The sequence below is a fragment of the Cyprinodon variegatus genome, unplaced genomic scaffold (assembly GCF_000732505.1).
Source record: "Cyprinodon variegatus isolate N-32 unplaced genomic scaffold, C_variegatus-1.0 Scaffold765, whole genome shotgun sequence".
Classification (NCBI taxonomy): domain Eukaryota; kingdom Metazoa; phylum Chordata; class Actinopteri; order Cyprinodontiformes; family Cyprinodontidae; genus Cyprinodon; species Cyprinodon variegatus.
This window is the reverse complement of record NW_015151218.1, coordinates 255,869-272,549: the sequence shown is the minus strand read 5'-3', so window position 1 is coordinate 272,549 and position 16,681 is coordinate 255,869. Positions and strand designations below refer to the sequence as shown.

Sequence of the window (16,681 nt, the reverse complement as noted above, 5' to 3'; positions counted from 1 at the left end):
TATATATATATATATATATATATATATATTTTTTTTTTTTTTCAAAAATAAAATTATGTTTTAAATTTTTTATAATTGTATTTAATAATACATTTTCATCAATTTCAGTTTATTACAAATTCAGAAAAATAACTTAATTTACCATACTGATTGCAGTCATCACTTTTAGGAGAGCTAAAGGCAATGTTTATTTTGCTCAGCAGCAAAATGTTACAGAGAACTAACTCTAATGTCTCTGTTTTGGAATTCTTACCAAGGATAATTAGATACCAGGTGGGGCAGTTGGATAAGCTGGATTCCCTGATTTTATGCCTTCTTTTTCCTCTTCATCAGTTGGATATTCATTGTCTTCTTTCGCCGAAATCTTCTTATCTTTAGGACTTATGCTAACAAAATCTATATATTCCCTTATTTCCTCAGCTCTTGCACATACAGTGGACTTCTTCTTCTGTGACCCATATGGTATCGCTATCATTCTTCCTTGTCTTACTCTCACACTGTTTTCTTACCTCTCATTTCTCAGTGTTCTGCCACACAAAAAATAATTATAATTTCTTTTCATCTGCAATTTGGAGCCCCCAACATTTGGAAAAAATTGCCATCTTATCAGAATAAATAGTCTATAGCAATATGAAGCCTGTTTAAACAATAAAACACACTAAAGGTCTAATTTGTATTGTGACAAACTGTCATTAAGATCAAGAAGTGCAAATGTTTTTTAAGATAGAGGGCGATAGTTGGCATTAGTAAGTAAAACCCTATCAAGTTTTCCCTCTTTCTGTTCACTTAACCAGGTGATTTGAAACCAGTTTTGTTAAACTCAGTTTTTTAAGGGCCGACAACTTGTAGATGTGTCCCTTGCCTTACACACCTGAATCAAATGGATAAACTACCTTATTGGCATGTAGTTAGGGTTTAAGGAAATCTGCTAATGAGCACAGGAGTAAGGTGTATTGAAAGAGAAACACATCTAAAAGTTTCAGGATACCAGCCTGAGAACTAGAGTTTGAGATGTTTGATATATAAATGCTTGTCTATGTTGTTGGTAAGAGATATGAGAGCTGAAACGTATCTTATCTTTTACAGTAACTTCCTAAACCTGGAAAACCCACCTCTGAACACAGATGACCCACTAGTTCAGGTTAAAGGACATGAACATACCTGGTATACATTGAATTTTAAATACCTTGGTTTTAACATAAACCTGTCATCCCAAAAAATTATCGTACACATGCAAAAGGACAAATAGTGATTATGTAGTTTAAATACAGCCCGCTATTTCTGAAACCTAATAAGCATCAAGGGAGCTCATTATATGAAATGATTCAAAGTCAGAATTCTGTAATAGTGATGGAATCTTTTTCAATTGCATTATTACTACAATAGCTGGAGGTAACAACCTAAATGCAGCAGCAGATCTAAGTAAGAAATGCTTAATATTGATTGGAGACAAATCTAAGTGGATCTGTTGATGTTTTTATTTTGCATTTATTTTTGTCTCATTTCGAACCTGTTATAAATCCACGATATTTTCATTTTCAATTCAATTCAATTCATTTTATTTATATAGCACCAATTCACAACACATGTCATCTCAAGGCACTTTACAGTTCAACCACATCATGCAGTCAAATTGATTCAAAGTTTCCTATCTAAGGAAAACCAGTTGATTGTATCGACTCATTGACTCAAATGTAATCCAACATGCTAAGCATGCTTGTAGCGACAGTGGAGAGGAAAAACTCCCTTTGAACAGGAAGAAACCTCCAGTAGAACCAGGCTCAGTGTGAGCAGCCATCTCACACTGCACCCCAGAAAAAAGCACACTTACTTCAGCAATCTGCGGAGGCCGACTGGGGCTGTGGTTCTCTAAAGCAGTCCCTTATGTTACGATTGTGCATTTTAAAGTGCATTCTAGTGCTAGGCTTTCGCTCCTTAGTGTTTAGTTAACCTCTAATTGTATTTTTCTTTTGTTAATTAGACTTCCCAAGTATCCCTTCTCTTAGTCTGCCACAATCTTTAAACAGTCCCTTAAATAAACTGATCTGATTCAAATGTAATTTTCTGTCCCTGCCTCAGCATAGAACACTTCTGGCCTCCATTGTTCTATACGGGTTCATTCTATAACTCTGCTTTGCTTTATTTCCTGTTCTCTTCCTGGTAAATATTTAAGTTTCATGTTACTTTGATTACTAAACGTACTAAAATTTTTACTGTGTCCCCAGATATTGTCCACAGTTTGATTGGTTGTTAAAACCCCAGCTTGGAGTAGTTTTAGTCCCTTTTTTGTGTTTGTGTTTTACTTGGAAATCTTGCATATAGTCAACAACTTCCCTTAGGCTCAAAATGTATTTTAAAGCATTATCATAAAAAAAAAAGAAAAAGCTCAAATTTGATTCTAAAATAGCATCCAGGCATGGCCAGCCTTGAATAAGCTTCCCCAAATTTCTATATTTCCTTGAAAAAATATAAATATTAAACATGACTTGTATGTTTAGCCTCCCTGTACCAACAGTTTCTAGAGGATTCCTGCTACAAGCACAGAAAGTCTGGGTTTTGTTTTTACCCAATTTGTACATCAGGCTGATATTATTTTTACAACTTGTCTCGGCTTTAATAGCCATTGCTAAACTCTAACTTAAGTGTTCCAGCATTCTTATCACATACAGTATATTTAATACTTGTCTTTAACCAGGCCATTCTATAACATGTCTGTTGTATTGTTCTAAACCATTTTCCCTGGGTTGCGGAAGGTTGCTGTCCTGCTAGAAGATGAGCTTCCATCACATCTCAAATGTTTTGGTAAATTGTTGGTACTTATATTCCAACATTACAAGTCAGGGGAATCCAAAGCTCTTTACACTATATTCATTCATTCACCCATCCACGCACACATTCACACACTGATGGCGGCAAGCTACTGTACATTGCCACCACAGCTGCAGTGGGGCACGGTGAGGCTGCCATACTCAGGTGCCACTATGCCCCATGACTAAGTAATGCAAGTAGGCAATTGAAGGGAAGTGTCCTGCTCAAGGACACAGCACCTGAGACAGAAGTGGGGTGTTCTGTAACCTTAAGTTCCCCTTCATTCTGCACCCCCTCCTCCAGATTTTCTTCCAAGATTACCATTTTATTCATCCATAGTAATTTCCCCCAACATCTACACAGCTTTCTTTTCTATGCTGAAGAAAACCACCCCCACAGCATGATGCAGCCACTACCAATTACTTTTTGACATTGAGCTATGTGAGATTAATATCTTTGACAGCAATATCAATTTGTACAAAGCTCACCTTCTATATATCCTAAATATGCCTAATACAGTGCACAGGTCTAGGCTACCGTTACAGCATCATTGTTTTTTTTTGTTTTTATATCAAACAGGTAACTGAAATGCATACCTCCTCCATTTCTGTAGCAGAGGTAAGGAAACCTCCAGACGTTGCCGAGGCCCACTGCGTAGCCCACACTTGTAAGTACAAACTCAATCTGGTTGCCCCAGTTTCCCCTGCGGGAGTTTTCATCCTTCTTCACGGGCTCCCCTGGAACTGCTCCATTCTTCAACAAAGAGACAGAAACACAGAGGTGACATTAGGTGACAGAAAAGCAAGTGGCTTTCTAAATTTGTGCTGATGCAGCTTAACAATTCACAGATACCCTATTGATCCAGTAAATGGGCCTCATCCTTCGCTCTAAGATTTATGCTGATTCCAACTAAATAATTATTTTCCTGATTCATTTTTCCTGATTGTTTAGCAAAATGTAAAGTTCAGTTATTCAAGTGTCAGTGTTGTCAGATATTTTATCTCCTCCTCCCCAAAGTGTAGCATAAGGTGGGCTCGCTGGAGCAGAAAGGATGGGAAGTGAAATTAGTGCCTTTAGAAAAGCCTCCCAGCATTCACTTTGTGCCGCCCTGATTTCCAGCTTCTCCTCTGCTCTCTTCCCTCCATCACTCCATCTGCTGGCATCAGATGGTCCCTCTCTTGTGACCTCCTCTATACCCTCAGCTGTGTCTGTCTGTTCTGTTTGTGTCGGTGCGGGCTCAAATGACGGCACTTGTGCCGCTGCTGACAAATAAATACTGCTAACTCAGAGCATTGAGGTAAAGTTGGAGGTGTCATGCACAAACTGGAAGTAATCTGACATCAACTGACTGAATTCTGCAGATTCAGATGAGTAGAAGCTGTGGCAACGCGGCACAGAGGTGAAACTATGCAGGACTTTCGCAAATAAGTCCGGGTGTTAGAGCAAAATGTTTAGGTTTAGAATAAGAACAGATAAAACAACATAGATGTCTAATGTTCTTAACCTTCCCTTACACTTGCATTTCTTTGTTAAACACTAAGTTTAGCTTCTCAGTTACATATGTTTTAAAGAAAATGATTGTGATTCACTTTGATTTGCAGCTACCAGCCGTTGTCAGGTTGTAGCTGCATTGTAGAAGTGTGAGTTTTATCAAAAATCAGAATTTATACAAAGTTTGGAAGTAACATCTATATAATCACATATTTTCCTAAGGCAGAGGATTAGATATTCCTAGTGTTGCTAGACTGATGTGACACCGATTATTTTAAGGGATTAATACTCTGTACGGCTAATGTTTGATTTTAAACCATACAGTAAAGGAAACAGAGAAAAAATATGTAAAGTTTAGTCATTTTCAATGGTTTTGAAAAAAAAAATATTCTTTATCATTGAGCATTTCGTCACATTTAGAAGAAAACTTTAAAATGTATTAATGAAGTTTATTGTCAGCTTTGAGAATTAGAGCAAAACTGAAAGAAAAATGAAGCACCATTTTTTTTAAACCAGTGTAAAGAATCTGCAAAGTTTGGCCTAACAAGTCTGATACCTATGAATACACTTTGGTTTAAATCAGTCGAATCAGTCAGAATTCAAGGAGTAAATACATTTATACATAAGTCAGAAATAAAGTGTCCATTAGCTCATCTAATTTAGGCTTAGTAAATTGTGGCTTGTTGCAAGGTATTGTTAATAGAAAAGTCTGCCTAAGGATAAGAATGATGGGTGGACTTACTTCAGTTTCCAAGCAACTGTATATATAACAATATATATGTTCAGAATGAAAATAGTCTGAAATAGACAATATCTTTTTAGATTAAAGGAGATCATTAGCCATGTTTCAGCTAGCTTACTGGCAGTACAGATCTGGCAGGAACAGGTTGGACTTTCTCTAAGTTCTACGTTCAAAGCTACACTCACTCTTGCATTTCCCCTGGCATCTCATTGAAATTACTTTAACTCAAAGAAAATAAATGGCTAAATAATTTGTGAGGTTTTACATAAATGCTGGTACCACCTGATATAAGTAATTCCCCATATTTGCATACTCCTTCTGGAAACACAAGGTTCTGACTATTCACCCTTTTCAAATGTCAGTAATATTACAGACTTAGAAGAATTAAAAAAAAAAAAAGCCTTAAGGCCTAAAGATCATTTTCTGACCTAACTTTCAATTTCGATCCTTTTCATAGATTTATAGACTTGGAAAACAAAATGATGCAATTCTTAACCTTTTTCATAAGATAGAACGTCTGTACTGCAAAAGTTAAAATGTGAACTTATTATAATTTGGTTATTTGTTTTAGGTAATACTGAGATGATGCAAAGTCACCCAAGCTACTGTTTAATAATCACCTTCAACAATCCATCGCTCCCTGTGACTTTCTTTCAAAGATTTCAAATTACAGGAATCATTTGATGGACTTGTGATCTATTTAAAAAAAAAAGTTGACAAATGTCCAAGAATCAGGATCTGGATTATCTACTTTGTTGGGTTAATTTTGTTATACAGGTTTTGAAAATGTCTAACTATTGTAGTGAACTAAAAAAGTTTTTAGTGTCCAAAGTATTTCAATAAATCAATGAAAAACATTGCCTTGCAAAAATAATGTTCTAGGTTCGATTCCTGGCCCGGGGTCTTTCTGCATGGAGTTTGCATGTTCTCCATGAGAATGCCTGGGTTCTCTACTCCCACAGTCCAAAAACATGACTGTTAGGTTAATTGGTTTCTCTAAATTCTCTTTAGGTGTGAATGTTGTTTGTCCTGTTTAGCTCTCTGTTGCCCTGAGATGGACTGGTGACCTGTCCAGGGTGTACCCCGCCTCTCGCCTATAGACAGATGGATATACTGTAGTCACCAGCATCCCTCGCGACCCCAGCACAGCCAAATGTGACAAAAAATGGTTGAATGGAATAAAAACATATCAAAACTACAAACTTTTCAACAAACTCTCCTTTGAAAGCATTTCTATTACCAAATGAACTATGCTATGATGATGAAAATATTTCTGTGAAATAAAACTATGACAAGACTTGTATTGAGCCACATGCAGTTGTCAAAGTAAGAGCCTGAGTGACTGACTATTTCTGTAGCTTGAAAGATAAAAAAATTTATGAGGTGCAGATACTGTATCCCTTATTTTTTATCCCTTATTTTTCACTGTGCACTGACAATCAGCTGGCTGACACAGCTATGCGGCACATTCCCATTTGCTTGTAAGCGAGACAGTTATATATATTTCTTTCTAATGTCCTTCCTTTAGCAAGTGCTGTTGCTAAAGGGAAGATTGTATTACAGTTGGTAACATAGCTACTTGAGTAGAAGGTGATGAGTTAAGTGAATAACAATTTATAAACTGACCCTGATAAATTGGTGTTAAACTGTGAAAGTCATAATTATTAAAAAAGGTTTAATGTTTTGTACAGCAAGTACTTCAGACCTACAATACAATTTGTTTTTTAAACTTTATCCTTAACTGAGCATTTTTCATATTAAAAAGAGTAACACATACATATAAAAATGATGATTATGAAACCATAATAATCTAAATATTTGATCATTTAGCATATATGTTGTTTAGTTCCTGAACAGATAATTTTTGGCTTAACTTTGTGTGTAAATATGGTGATACCTGTAGATATAAAAAGACTCTGGGTATTGAATACCCAGAGTCTTTTTAATTTGGAATCTGTATGCATACTAAGAAATCCAAAGTAGTACAGTTTCACAGAAGATCTCCTCTTACAGATGAACACAGGCCCTACTGAGACATCCTGTTCATGAGAACCTAAAAAAGTTAGACAAAATAACAACAACCCCATAAACAGTCCTTGTCTGTGATTGTAGCTGTGTGAGCATGTTAGGAGGGAAAACAAACAAAGAATTTCTTCAGCATCCTTGACCTTTCTATCCAAAGGTCTTAATGCTGCAGGTGCAACAGACAGGAAGAACAGCAAACAAGCTCTGTCACCGAGGGGAGCCTGCGGCTGCAGGAGTGTGTGGGTTGAAACTACCATCAGGGATCCCGCCGTCGCAGCAGGTCCCATATTACAACATCTACGTCCGGAGTTGACTTTGGAAGAACAAGAAGCAGTGGAGCCAGTGTGCGCCTGTGTGCTTGTTCCTCCTCATGTCAACAGTACTGCTTCAGCCGACTTCCCCTTATGAGCAGCCAGGTGTGGGTGTGTGCAGTAACCATAGACACAAACACACACATATGCACAGACACACAGCTTGGCAGGTTGCTCTCGGCTCAGCAACAAGATAAACAAGAGTAGGAGACGAAACGCCGGGAATAGCAATGACCGTCGGATGTCTGATGTTCATTCTCAAAAGCTCAGACTGATGTGCTGAAGACAGTCTCACACAGAGACACTGTGTGTGGGGTCTCAAACAAGTAGCACAACCAGTGACTTTAAAGGAAATGTGGACTTTATTCTGGTATTACACCAGGTACTGACACAGTGACTTATAAAACTGAAAAGAGAACAACACAGCTTCATCTTACAGTACCATGATGATGATGATTCTTGAAAGATTTTCCTTAGTTTGTTTTGTTTTGTCACACTGCCTCAGGTCATCAAATTAACTTTATTTGACAGAAAAAAGATAAGCTTAGTAAATTGGTTTGCTGTTTTCAAATAGTAGTTTCTTTGAGCAGAATTTTTTTCCAAAATAAATTAATCTATTGTGGTTAAACTTACTTATACCATGGTTAGAGAGACTTCTAATCCTATCTGACGTGCCTTATTTTCGTGGTACACGCACCAACTTTGGTGTCCCTCAGGTACGGACTTCACAGGCCAATAAGAGGTAGTATGGTAGCATGAATTTCAAATATATTTGGTCGAAATAAAACATTTAATGAATGTGAAGACGAGGTGAACAAACAACAGCAGGAAATGCAATGACACAAGGAGTTAACGTCGGAGGAGTCTGATATGATTGAAGGCAGGAAATATGGAGACAACACCAAAAAAGTTACCAAATGGAAAACTACAATATCTTATAATTGAAACATGTCTGATGATCTAAATGGTTAAAACAAGAACAATTTGTTATAGGGAACTATTTTTCCTATGGCTTACCTATTTGAGCTAAACTACAGTAAGCTATTCTTAACAGGATTAGGTCAACCAAGGGATATGTGATGTTTGTATTATAATAATAATAAAAAAAGGTTTGCCCGTGCAATTAATTCTGAGCTTATAACCATGTTAGTGATTTGTTTGTAATTCCTTTCCATTTCTTCTGTTTTAAGCCATCTCTTATATAGCTCGGTAGCTCTGGCAGTAACACAGCACTGGCTGGATGCAATATGGAGCACATTAACATTGTATCTGAAGTAACAATTTGATTATCCTGTTTAAATTTGTCAAATAAAAGCCAGACGTAGGGAGAACATTTGTTGTATTTAGAATATATGTCCATCCCTATAAGCATTTGTGTAAATAAATCTCAGGTAATACCTCGTATTTTTTAGAATGATTCAGGAAAAAAATATTCTTCATTTCATGACATGTAAAGAAAAGGATATAAATCAGATTGAAACTTATATAGTTTAGGGAAAAGAATAACTTCTGATCAGGAGTCCACAGGGCGGAGAAAGCTGACCATGTTTTAATATCACTATCTAACCACAGTGTGTTTTTATGTCCAGGTTTTGTAACCCTGTGGTGTTAGTTCCACAGACCTCCTGGTCAGTCACTCATCGAGTCAGGCAATGCAGAAGCTTCTCTTCCTTCTGTCACATGATTCCTCAGGACCATCTGGGCTTTATATAAGCACCGGAATCCTCTCCTGGTGTTCCTGTTTAGTTTGTAACTTTTTTCCCCCAGTCCTCTTTTAAATAAAGGCACTGACTTTTCAAAAAGATGTATGGCCATTTTCATTGTTGCATAAAAAGCAAAGCAAGCAAAACTTTAGCTACAGCTAATCAGAACAACCTCAGAACAAACTGATTTTATGGTGATTTCCTCAACATTAACAATGTCTTTTGAAGTAAAAAAAAAAAAATGTTCTCATTTAAATGGTTGTGAAACATCATGGAAATAAATTGGCTTTTTCTTTCTGATAAATCAAAATCTGTCATTTCTACTAAGATTTCTCTCAGTAGTATTCTTGTTATAGCTTCATTATTGCTTTCTTGAATTAGAACCAAGTCCCTTGCCTCTAAAGAAGTGAAGATCATGTTAAAATGTAGAACAACACAAACTTTAATAGAGGCGATATGTACCCAAATAAATAAAACACTGGATCCCTTAACATTAGCCTAACAGATTTTTGGCCACTAAAACTTGACATAAGTGCCAAAAAAAAAGAATAATCAAAGTTCTTCTTATGTAGTATTTTATATTCTGATATTAATTACATAAACTGCCACTGTTGGTCCCTGGTTAATGCTTCCTGGGTATTGCAAAGTGGCAGGACATCCCAGTGAACCCATCTCATCCCAAGGAACAGTGCATTTAAGCCATTCCTTAGGAATGGTTTTGACCAGATGACAAATGTCTCTGGACTGTACAAGGATGTGGTAAAAAAAAAAAAACATAAAATAAAGATGATAATGAAAATTGCTATTAATATTATTGAAATATTAATGCTTCAGTAAGGGCTGGGGTGCATCATTAGCTTTCTACTACAACTTTCACACATGTCTGAGATCAGCAGTCTGTCAAATCTCCTGTTACAAACTGCTCTCTCGACTGAGCAATTCTTAAAAATTTCAGCTCACTTACTCAGATGGAAATGCCAGCAAAGCTGCTGATCGCCTCCTTGCAGACTCAGACTCTTAAGTGCTAGCTGTTACATAAGTTGGGATCAAAACAGTTTATCCAGGAACACTTATTTCAGATACTGTATTTTATTATAATACAAATATATAATACAAACAGGCTACATCCCTAAATCTATGCAGATTAGATGTTGGCTGCATATCTTTATGGATCATTGTTAACTTTTCCATACCGTTGACTCAAACAGAGCTTAAATGGTTCCTAAAAGCAATGTGCTTGAGTCACCATTAAATGGTAGAGCAATAAATAAGAAACATGTTTGTCTAGGCAGAGCAGCTCTTTAAAGAAGCTTGAAACTGATTTGCATTAGCAGTTCAGCAAGCAGCCTGTGCAAACCTTTTTATGTTCCTTTATAAATATGCAGATCATATTTTGATGACCAAATCGCACAAATCCATGGGTAAAGGACATGTAAATGTAAACATTTACCACTGGGAGAGCAATTTTTCAAGTCGAAATCTCATAAAGTAATTTCCATTTTGGTTTTAGTTTTTTAATCTTTTTAAGTACTTTTGAAAGTGGGGTCAGTAAGTCATTAATGTCACAAAAGAGGCAGGGGTTGAAAGTTCAAGGGGAGAAAAGAAAGGAGTTTTTTTTTTTTTCTCTCCCTCGATGTACCGAAGCACAGTTACACTATTAACACATTAAATTATTGAGTGCACCTTGTTTTGCATCAAAATGGATCAAGCATTATTTGTGGATTTGGTGGGGAACTAAATCCATCTCTTCAGATCATAATGTAGAGTAAATCAATCAGGAGGCAAAGACAACTTTCTCATATTTTATGGTACTTTATTTTCTTATTTTTAACTTAAACTTTTTCTCTCTAGTTGGCAGCCCTTTGAGATAGGCTACCTATGGAAGTGCACTAATGTCTAGTATTATCGTTGTTATTATTTAAGTAGTTACTATTATTATTGCCTTAAGCTATATTGCTTAGTTGGCAGATTTACAATCTTTGTTTTATGGTCATTCTTTAACTGCCATCAGATGCAATCTCCTTCATTTAATGGAGTGTAATCAAACTGGTTCTAAAATCGAAGCATACATTTTTCGATTTGTTTGATCAGTTTAAATTTATACAAATCTATTTCTTTGTTCTTTAAATTTTTATTTTTTTTGTTGGACTATCACTAGTTTTAGGGTAGCCTTTATTTTCATGATGTATAAAGTTAACGCTCTTCCTACCACAGTAAGAAGCATAATTAATCATTAATTGATTAATTTCAGGGGTTCCTATGGTCCATTCCAGAAAAGTTGAAGCACATTAAAATAATGCATCAGTATTATTCTGTTTTATGGTTAGTTTTTGCCACATCTGCTTCCAAAGGTAATCTGAGATTCAATTCAGATCACTGTGTTGATGACATTCAAATCTTCAGACTTTTTTCAGATCATCAGCAGTCTGGAAAAAGGTTAATCACAAACTGAATCCAGTTCAGTTTATCCATATCGCACTAAATTATGTCAAATGTCATCTCCCAACATTTTACATAAGACAAATTTGTCTCAACTATATACGCAAAGACTTCCTCTACTCTTGCCGACATATCCTAATTCACGGTATAGCAAAATTACCGTCCATACTCACTACTGGAATAGATGGTTGTAACCAATGACGATTGGAGCAATAGATCCAGTCAACTTAAAATCTCAAAGAAAATTATAACTACAATAAACCTAAACTTAAAAAAATACTTAGTTAGTAGTAAAAAAAATTGACTCCTATTTTAATTTTTAATAAATGAATAAGAATATTCAATAATATATTTCTATACTGTAAATTTTTGAAAGCAAGCAAAAGGAAATGCATGACAGCTATCGCCAGCTCAAGGGCAGATGACAAAAACCCAGCAAATAAGTTCGAAAGTAAGCAGCAGAAGCTCATGCGATGGTTCGGAACCAGCTGAAGCTAACTCGCTGAAGTGGAAAAGAAAAAAGCTGGACATAGATTTAAATATAGTATTAATTTTTATGCATTTCCTATTCTTATTTGTTAGGTTCTTGTAATAATTCTGCCTTCAGCGCGGCTTAGGAGTCCCATCTGCTTTTACTATTGCGACAAGAAAGAACTCAGTAACGTGCAGAGCTCTGCAAAGGCCAGATAATCACTGCAACAGAAAAGAGATTTGTTCATATCGTGCAACTGCTTACTGTGCATGTCATTTGCTGTCTGAAATAATTTTTTTGAGACGCTCCTCCTGCAGAGAGATGACATTTTACCAACACTCACAGCCTTCTTTTTTTCTCTCTGAGGGAAGCTATCTTTCAAAAATATGAATGCAGTTAAAATTCACACCTCTTGTTTATGCAAATGTATGCAGGTTTGTGCTTTTTTTTGTAGAGATGGACTAGTCCGCATTGTATAGTCTGGTATGGCTCTTTAATACTTTTTATCTGCTTATAGCTTTATTCAAAAATAATTTTTCTTAAATACTTGCTGTATACAGTATGCATTCATTTTCAAGCCTTCTTGTTGTCAATAATTATTTATGTGAGAAGCAGTACAATAAAAAATAAATAAATAAAACATATGAATTTGGATTTAAATTATACTCAAATTCAACCCAAAAACTTGGTGAGAATGTCTAGTCTGTTTATTGATACGATGTGTCCAGAGAGGGAGAACCTAATCTAAGAACAGGGAGAATATTCTGTGTAGTCAGGTAGTTTGTTTCTCTCTGTACTGTTTCATAAAAAAATATTGTTGAAGTATACCCAAAGATTTTAAGAAGGGTTCCATGGGGCTTTATGCTTTATGAAAAAGATGCACCAATTGTGTTTATCACTTTGTTTACTACACTGCATTGCACAATGCAAACCAGGTTACAGAAAGATTTCAGTGAACAAAATCACATCTGTTGTTAAACACCCTTAGTTTTCCTTCCTGAACACCTATACTAAAAAGTGGGTGCATAATCTGTTTGCCCAGGTTGTGTTCGTTGAGTACTAAAGCCATTGAGTTTCACAATCAAAATTTACACCACATCTGTAGATGGGATATTGGTGCATAGCCTCAGTAATTCAGAGCATGTTAATGCTTAAAGCTTGTGTGGACTAAAGGTTTGTCACAAATAATTTGAAAATCGAATTCCTTTTGAAAGCTCAGGCACACCATTGAAGTACATTTGGACTGCAGAATATGCATGATCACAGTATGTTAATACATTTCTGCAGTAGATCTTAGAACTGTGCTGAAACTCCATCAGAAAATCTGCAGCTGAAAATAAAAAAAAGCTAAAAATATAATACTGGCTTTAGTGATGGAGAAGTAAGCCAACAGTTTTATTTTAAATAACATTTTTTGGGTCATGATTGAATTAAATATTTTGTTGCAGTATGTGGGAAAACTCTTTGCAAAGATTTACAAAAACACTATATAACCTCAAGCTCTGTTCATTGTTTTTAGAAATCTAAATTAGGGACAAATGTGATGTAATGAAAAGACAGACAAACAGGAAATTTGGATGTAACTATGACCCATTCCCAGTTTCAATATTAGACATTGTTAATTAAGACCTCATGTAGAATAAACATCTGTAGGCCTTAACCCACCAGTTCAAATTCTAGACATGTAGACAACAGACAAAACAAACAAAGAGAGTAAAAAACTCATTTTTAAAATCCCAACAAAAATCCCTTACAGTTTTCAAAACATGGTCCAGAACAATATTTTTTCAATATATTTCAATATATAACAAGACATGAACCTAAAAAAAAGTTTGACAAAACCTTTCCATGTGCCTTTTACAAGATCCCTCTAATAGTTAACTGTGGATGGATGGATGGATGGATGGATGGATGGATGGATGGATGGATGGATGGATGGATGGATGGATGGATGGATGGATGGATGGATGGATGGATGGATGGATGGATGGATGGATGGATGGATGGATGGATGATGGACAACTACATAAAGAAAAGAACAATTACAGAGACAATACTAAATACTAATAATAAATACAAAATAAAAAAATCTATGACAATAAACACATTAAATTTAGAGATTGCTTTCCAACCAAAAAAGACTTAGAAAAATAAACCCATGAAACAGGCCTAGACAAAAATGATGGTACTCTTGACTTAATGTTAAGTTGTGCAACCTGTTAAGGTAGTTACTGTAATCAAATGATTCATTTAACTGTCAGTGATAGTTCTGCTCCTATCAGCAGGTGTTTTGGCCTTCTCCTCATGAGCAAACTGCTCCTAATTGTCTCAGGTTTGAAGGGTACCTTTTCCAGCAAGCATGTTTAAAAGCCCCTTTAAAGAGATGTTCAATAGGATTTAGGTCAGTGCTCATTGTAGGCCACTTCAGAACAGTCCAATATTTTCCTTCTCACATATTCTTGGATTTTTTTTGCTGTATGTTTTGAGTCATTATTTTGTTGCAAGACCCGTGACCAGCAACAGAGCGCAAGCTTTCTGACACAGTGTAGCAGCCTCTGTCTTAAGATTCCATTGTGCTTTGCAAAGATTCAAGACACCCTGCACCAGATGAAGCAAAGCAGCCCAAGAACATAAAAGAGCCTCCATCCATCCATCCAATTTCTGACACGCTTAATCCCAAGTGGGGTCGCGAGGGGTGCTGGTGCCTATCTCCAGCTGTCTACGGGCGAGAGGCGGGGTACACTGTGGACAGGTCGCCAGTCCATCGCAGCATAAAAGAGCCTCCTTTGTTCTTCATAGTAGGAACGGTTGTCTTTTCTTGATATGCTTCAGCTGATGTGTCTTTGCAAAAAAGTTACATCTTTATCTCTTCTGACCCTAAAACATTCTTTCAGAAGTTTATGGTTTGTCAAAATATGGTAAGGCAATTCTCATCTGTCTGTTTTTATGATTTGTTTAGTAGTAGTGTCCCCCTAGTTCATCTCCCATTATGTTGCAATCTGACACTGATGTTCATTGAGTTTGAAGTTCATGTTTAATCCCTCCAAGATGTTTTTTCTGGACCTTTTGTTACCATTCATTTGATCTGTTTCTTTGATTTGTCATCACTTTTGTTCCTGTGGCAAAACGAAGGGAAGTTACTTAGTCCCATTGATCTTAAATTTCTGAATAACATGTGCAACAGGAACATCAAGCTACAGGGAGATGGTCTCCTATCTGTTACCTCTAACTTATTTTTTTATAATGTTCTTTCTAATCTCCTAAGAAAACTCTTTCCTTTCCTTCCTCAGGTCCATGTTGAATGTGGTACACACNTATTTACTTATTTATCTATGTATTTATTTATTTAATTATTTATCTATTTATTTATTTATTTATATATTTTTGCACTAGTGCTTGTTTCTAGCCGGCACACAACATTTCACCATCGATCTACCTTCCATTCACCATCTATATCATAGTTTTCCTTCCACTTCTGCAAGTATTTTAAATTACTTGGATCAATCTGACAAAACATTTTCATCCCCTTTATGATCTTCTCTTTACTCTTTCCTGAACCCATCCTTTTAAATTATTTTACCTCCCTTGCACTCTTTAGTTATTTTATCCTTAAGTTCTATTATTTTTTGGGAATTGAGGCATCCCTCAAACCCATAGTTATCATTCTATGTATTTAAATCTTTATTTTTTTGTTGGATCCTGCGCTTCTACAAACTTCCAATCATAGATTTTAAATTTTCCCTGACTTTACTTTGACCTTTCCCCATTTTAAAGAATTTAGTCCAGTACAAACTAAGCACTGGATGTTTTTTTCAGCAGGACAGCACCCAAAAACTGTTGTGGTAATTTCTGCTTCTACCTTTTCAGCTGAGAAATTCTTGCCTCTGCATCCACAAGAGCTGTACTGTATTTACCCTGCTGTTTAAGTATGAAAAATACGGAGCCTAAAGGTTTGATTGTTTCCTCACACACTCTCACACCATCACTCCTTTTAAGGCCTACTTTATTCTTTTACTAATATAGATGCCAAACTCCTATTTTTCACAGAGACTTCCGGGGGTCTGTTGCCCAGTTAGGGCGTTATTGCTCTATTTTACTACCTGAGTAGAGTCTAGAATACCTCAGGGCTTTTTTACACACAGGCTCACTCCATTTAGGTGAGAACCAACTTACAGACTTGACAGGACTCCGCTGCCGCCCTCTGCGTCTCTTTTTCCCTTGGATCACCATCAACCTTCAGATTCCCAGGGGACGGGATGAAACCCAGTCCCATAAAAGGGTCTGTTAGGACCTATCAGTCCTGCTGCGGCCACAGTCTTCCTGGATTTCACCGACGTCCTTGGGTATCGTCAGGTATGTTGGTATCCGGCTCAAAGGACCAAAATTAATGTCAGGTCTAAGCACTTAAAATATCATACAGACAGGAAAAGAAAGAAGGCACAGAGACAATTTAGTTACTCGCGAGGAGAATAGGAAGAGACTGCAGAGTTTACAATCTCAACCCCACTCTGCCGTCTTCAGCTTTCTGCTCGCCATTTATTGAAGAAAAGGGGATGTCCCTAATTACACCAGCTGAGGTTTATCTAAGGGAAAGGGAAACAAAAAGATCTTACTTTAAACCTCAGCACATATGTTAAAACAAAGCATGTGGTTGTTTTACAATTGAATTGTTCCAAGAACACATGTTTAG

The 16,681-nt window shown here is 36.3% G+C and overlaps 1 protein-coding gene across 1 annotated transcript in view; it reads right to left on the bottom strand.

Annotated features, from left to right (window-relative positions):
• Positions 1-16,681, bottom strand: part of slc6a9 (solute carrier family 6 (neurotransmitter transporter, glycine), member 9) — a 54,933-nt gene that overhangs the window by 16,819 nt on the left and 21,433 nt on the right. Inside the window, exon 2 of the mRNA XM_015395861.1 lies at positions 3,405-3,561. Within this exon, the coding sequence (XP_015251347.1) occupies positions 3,405-3,561 (157 nt within the window). The remainder of the gene's footprint in view (positions 1-3,404; positions 3,562-16,681) is intronic.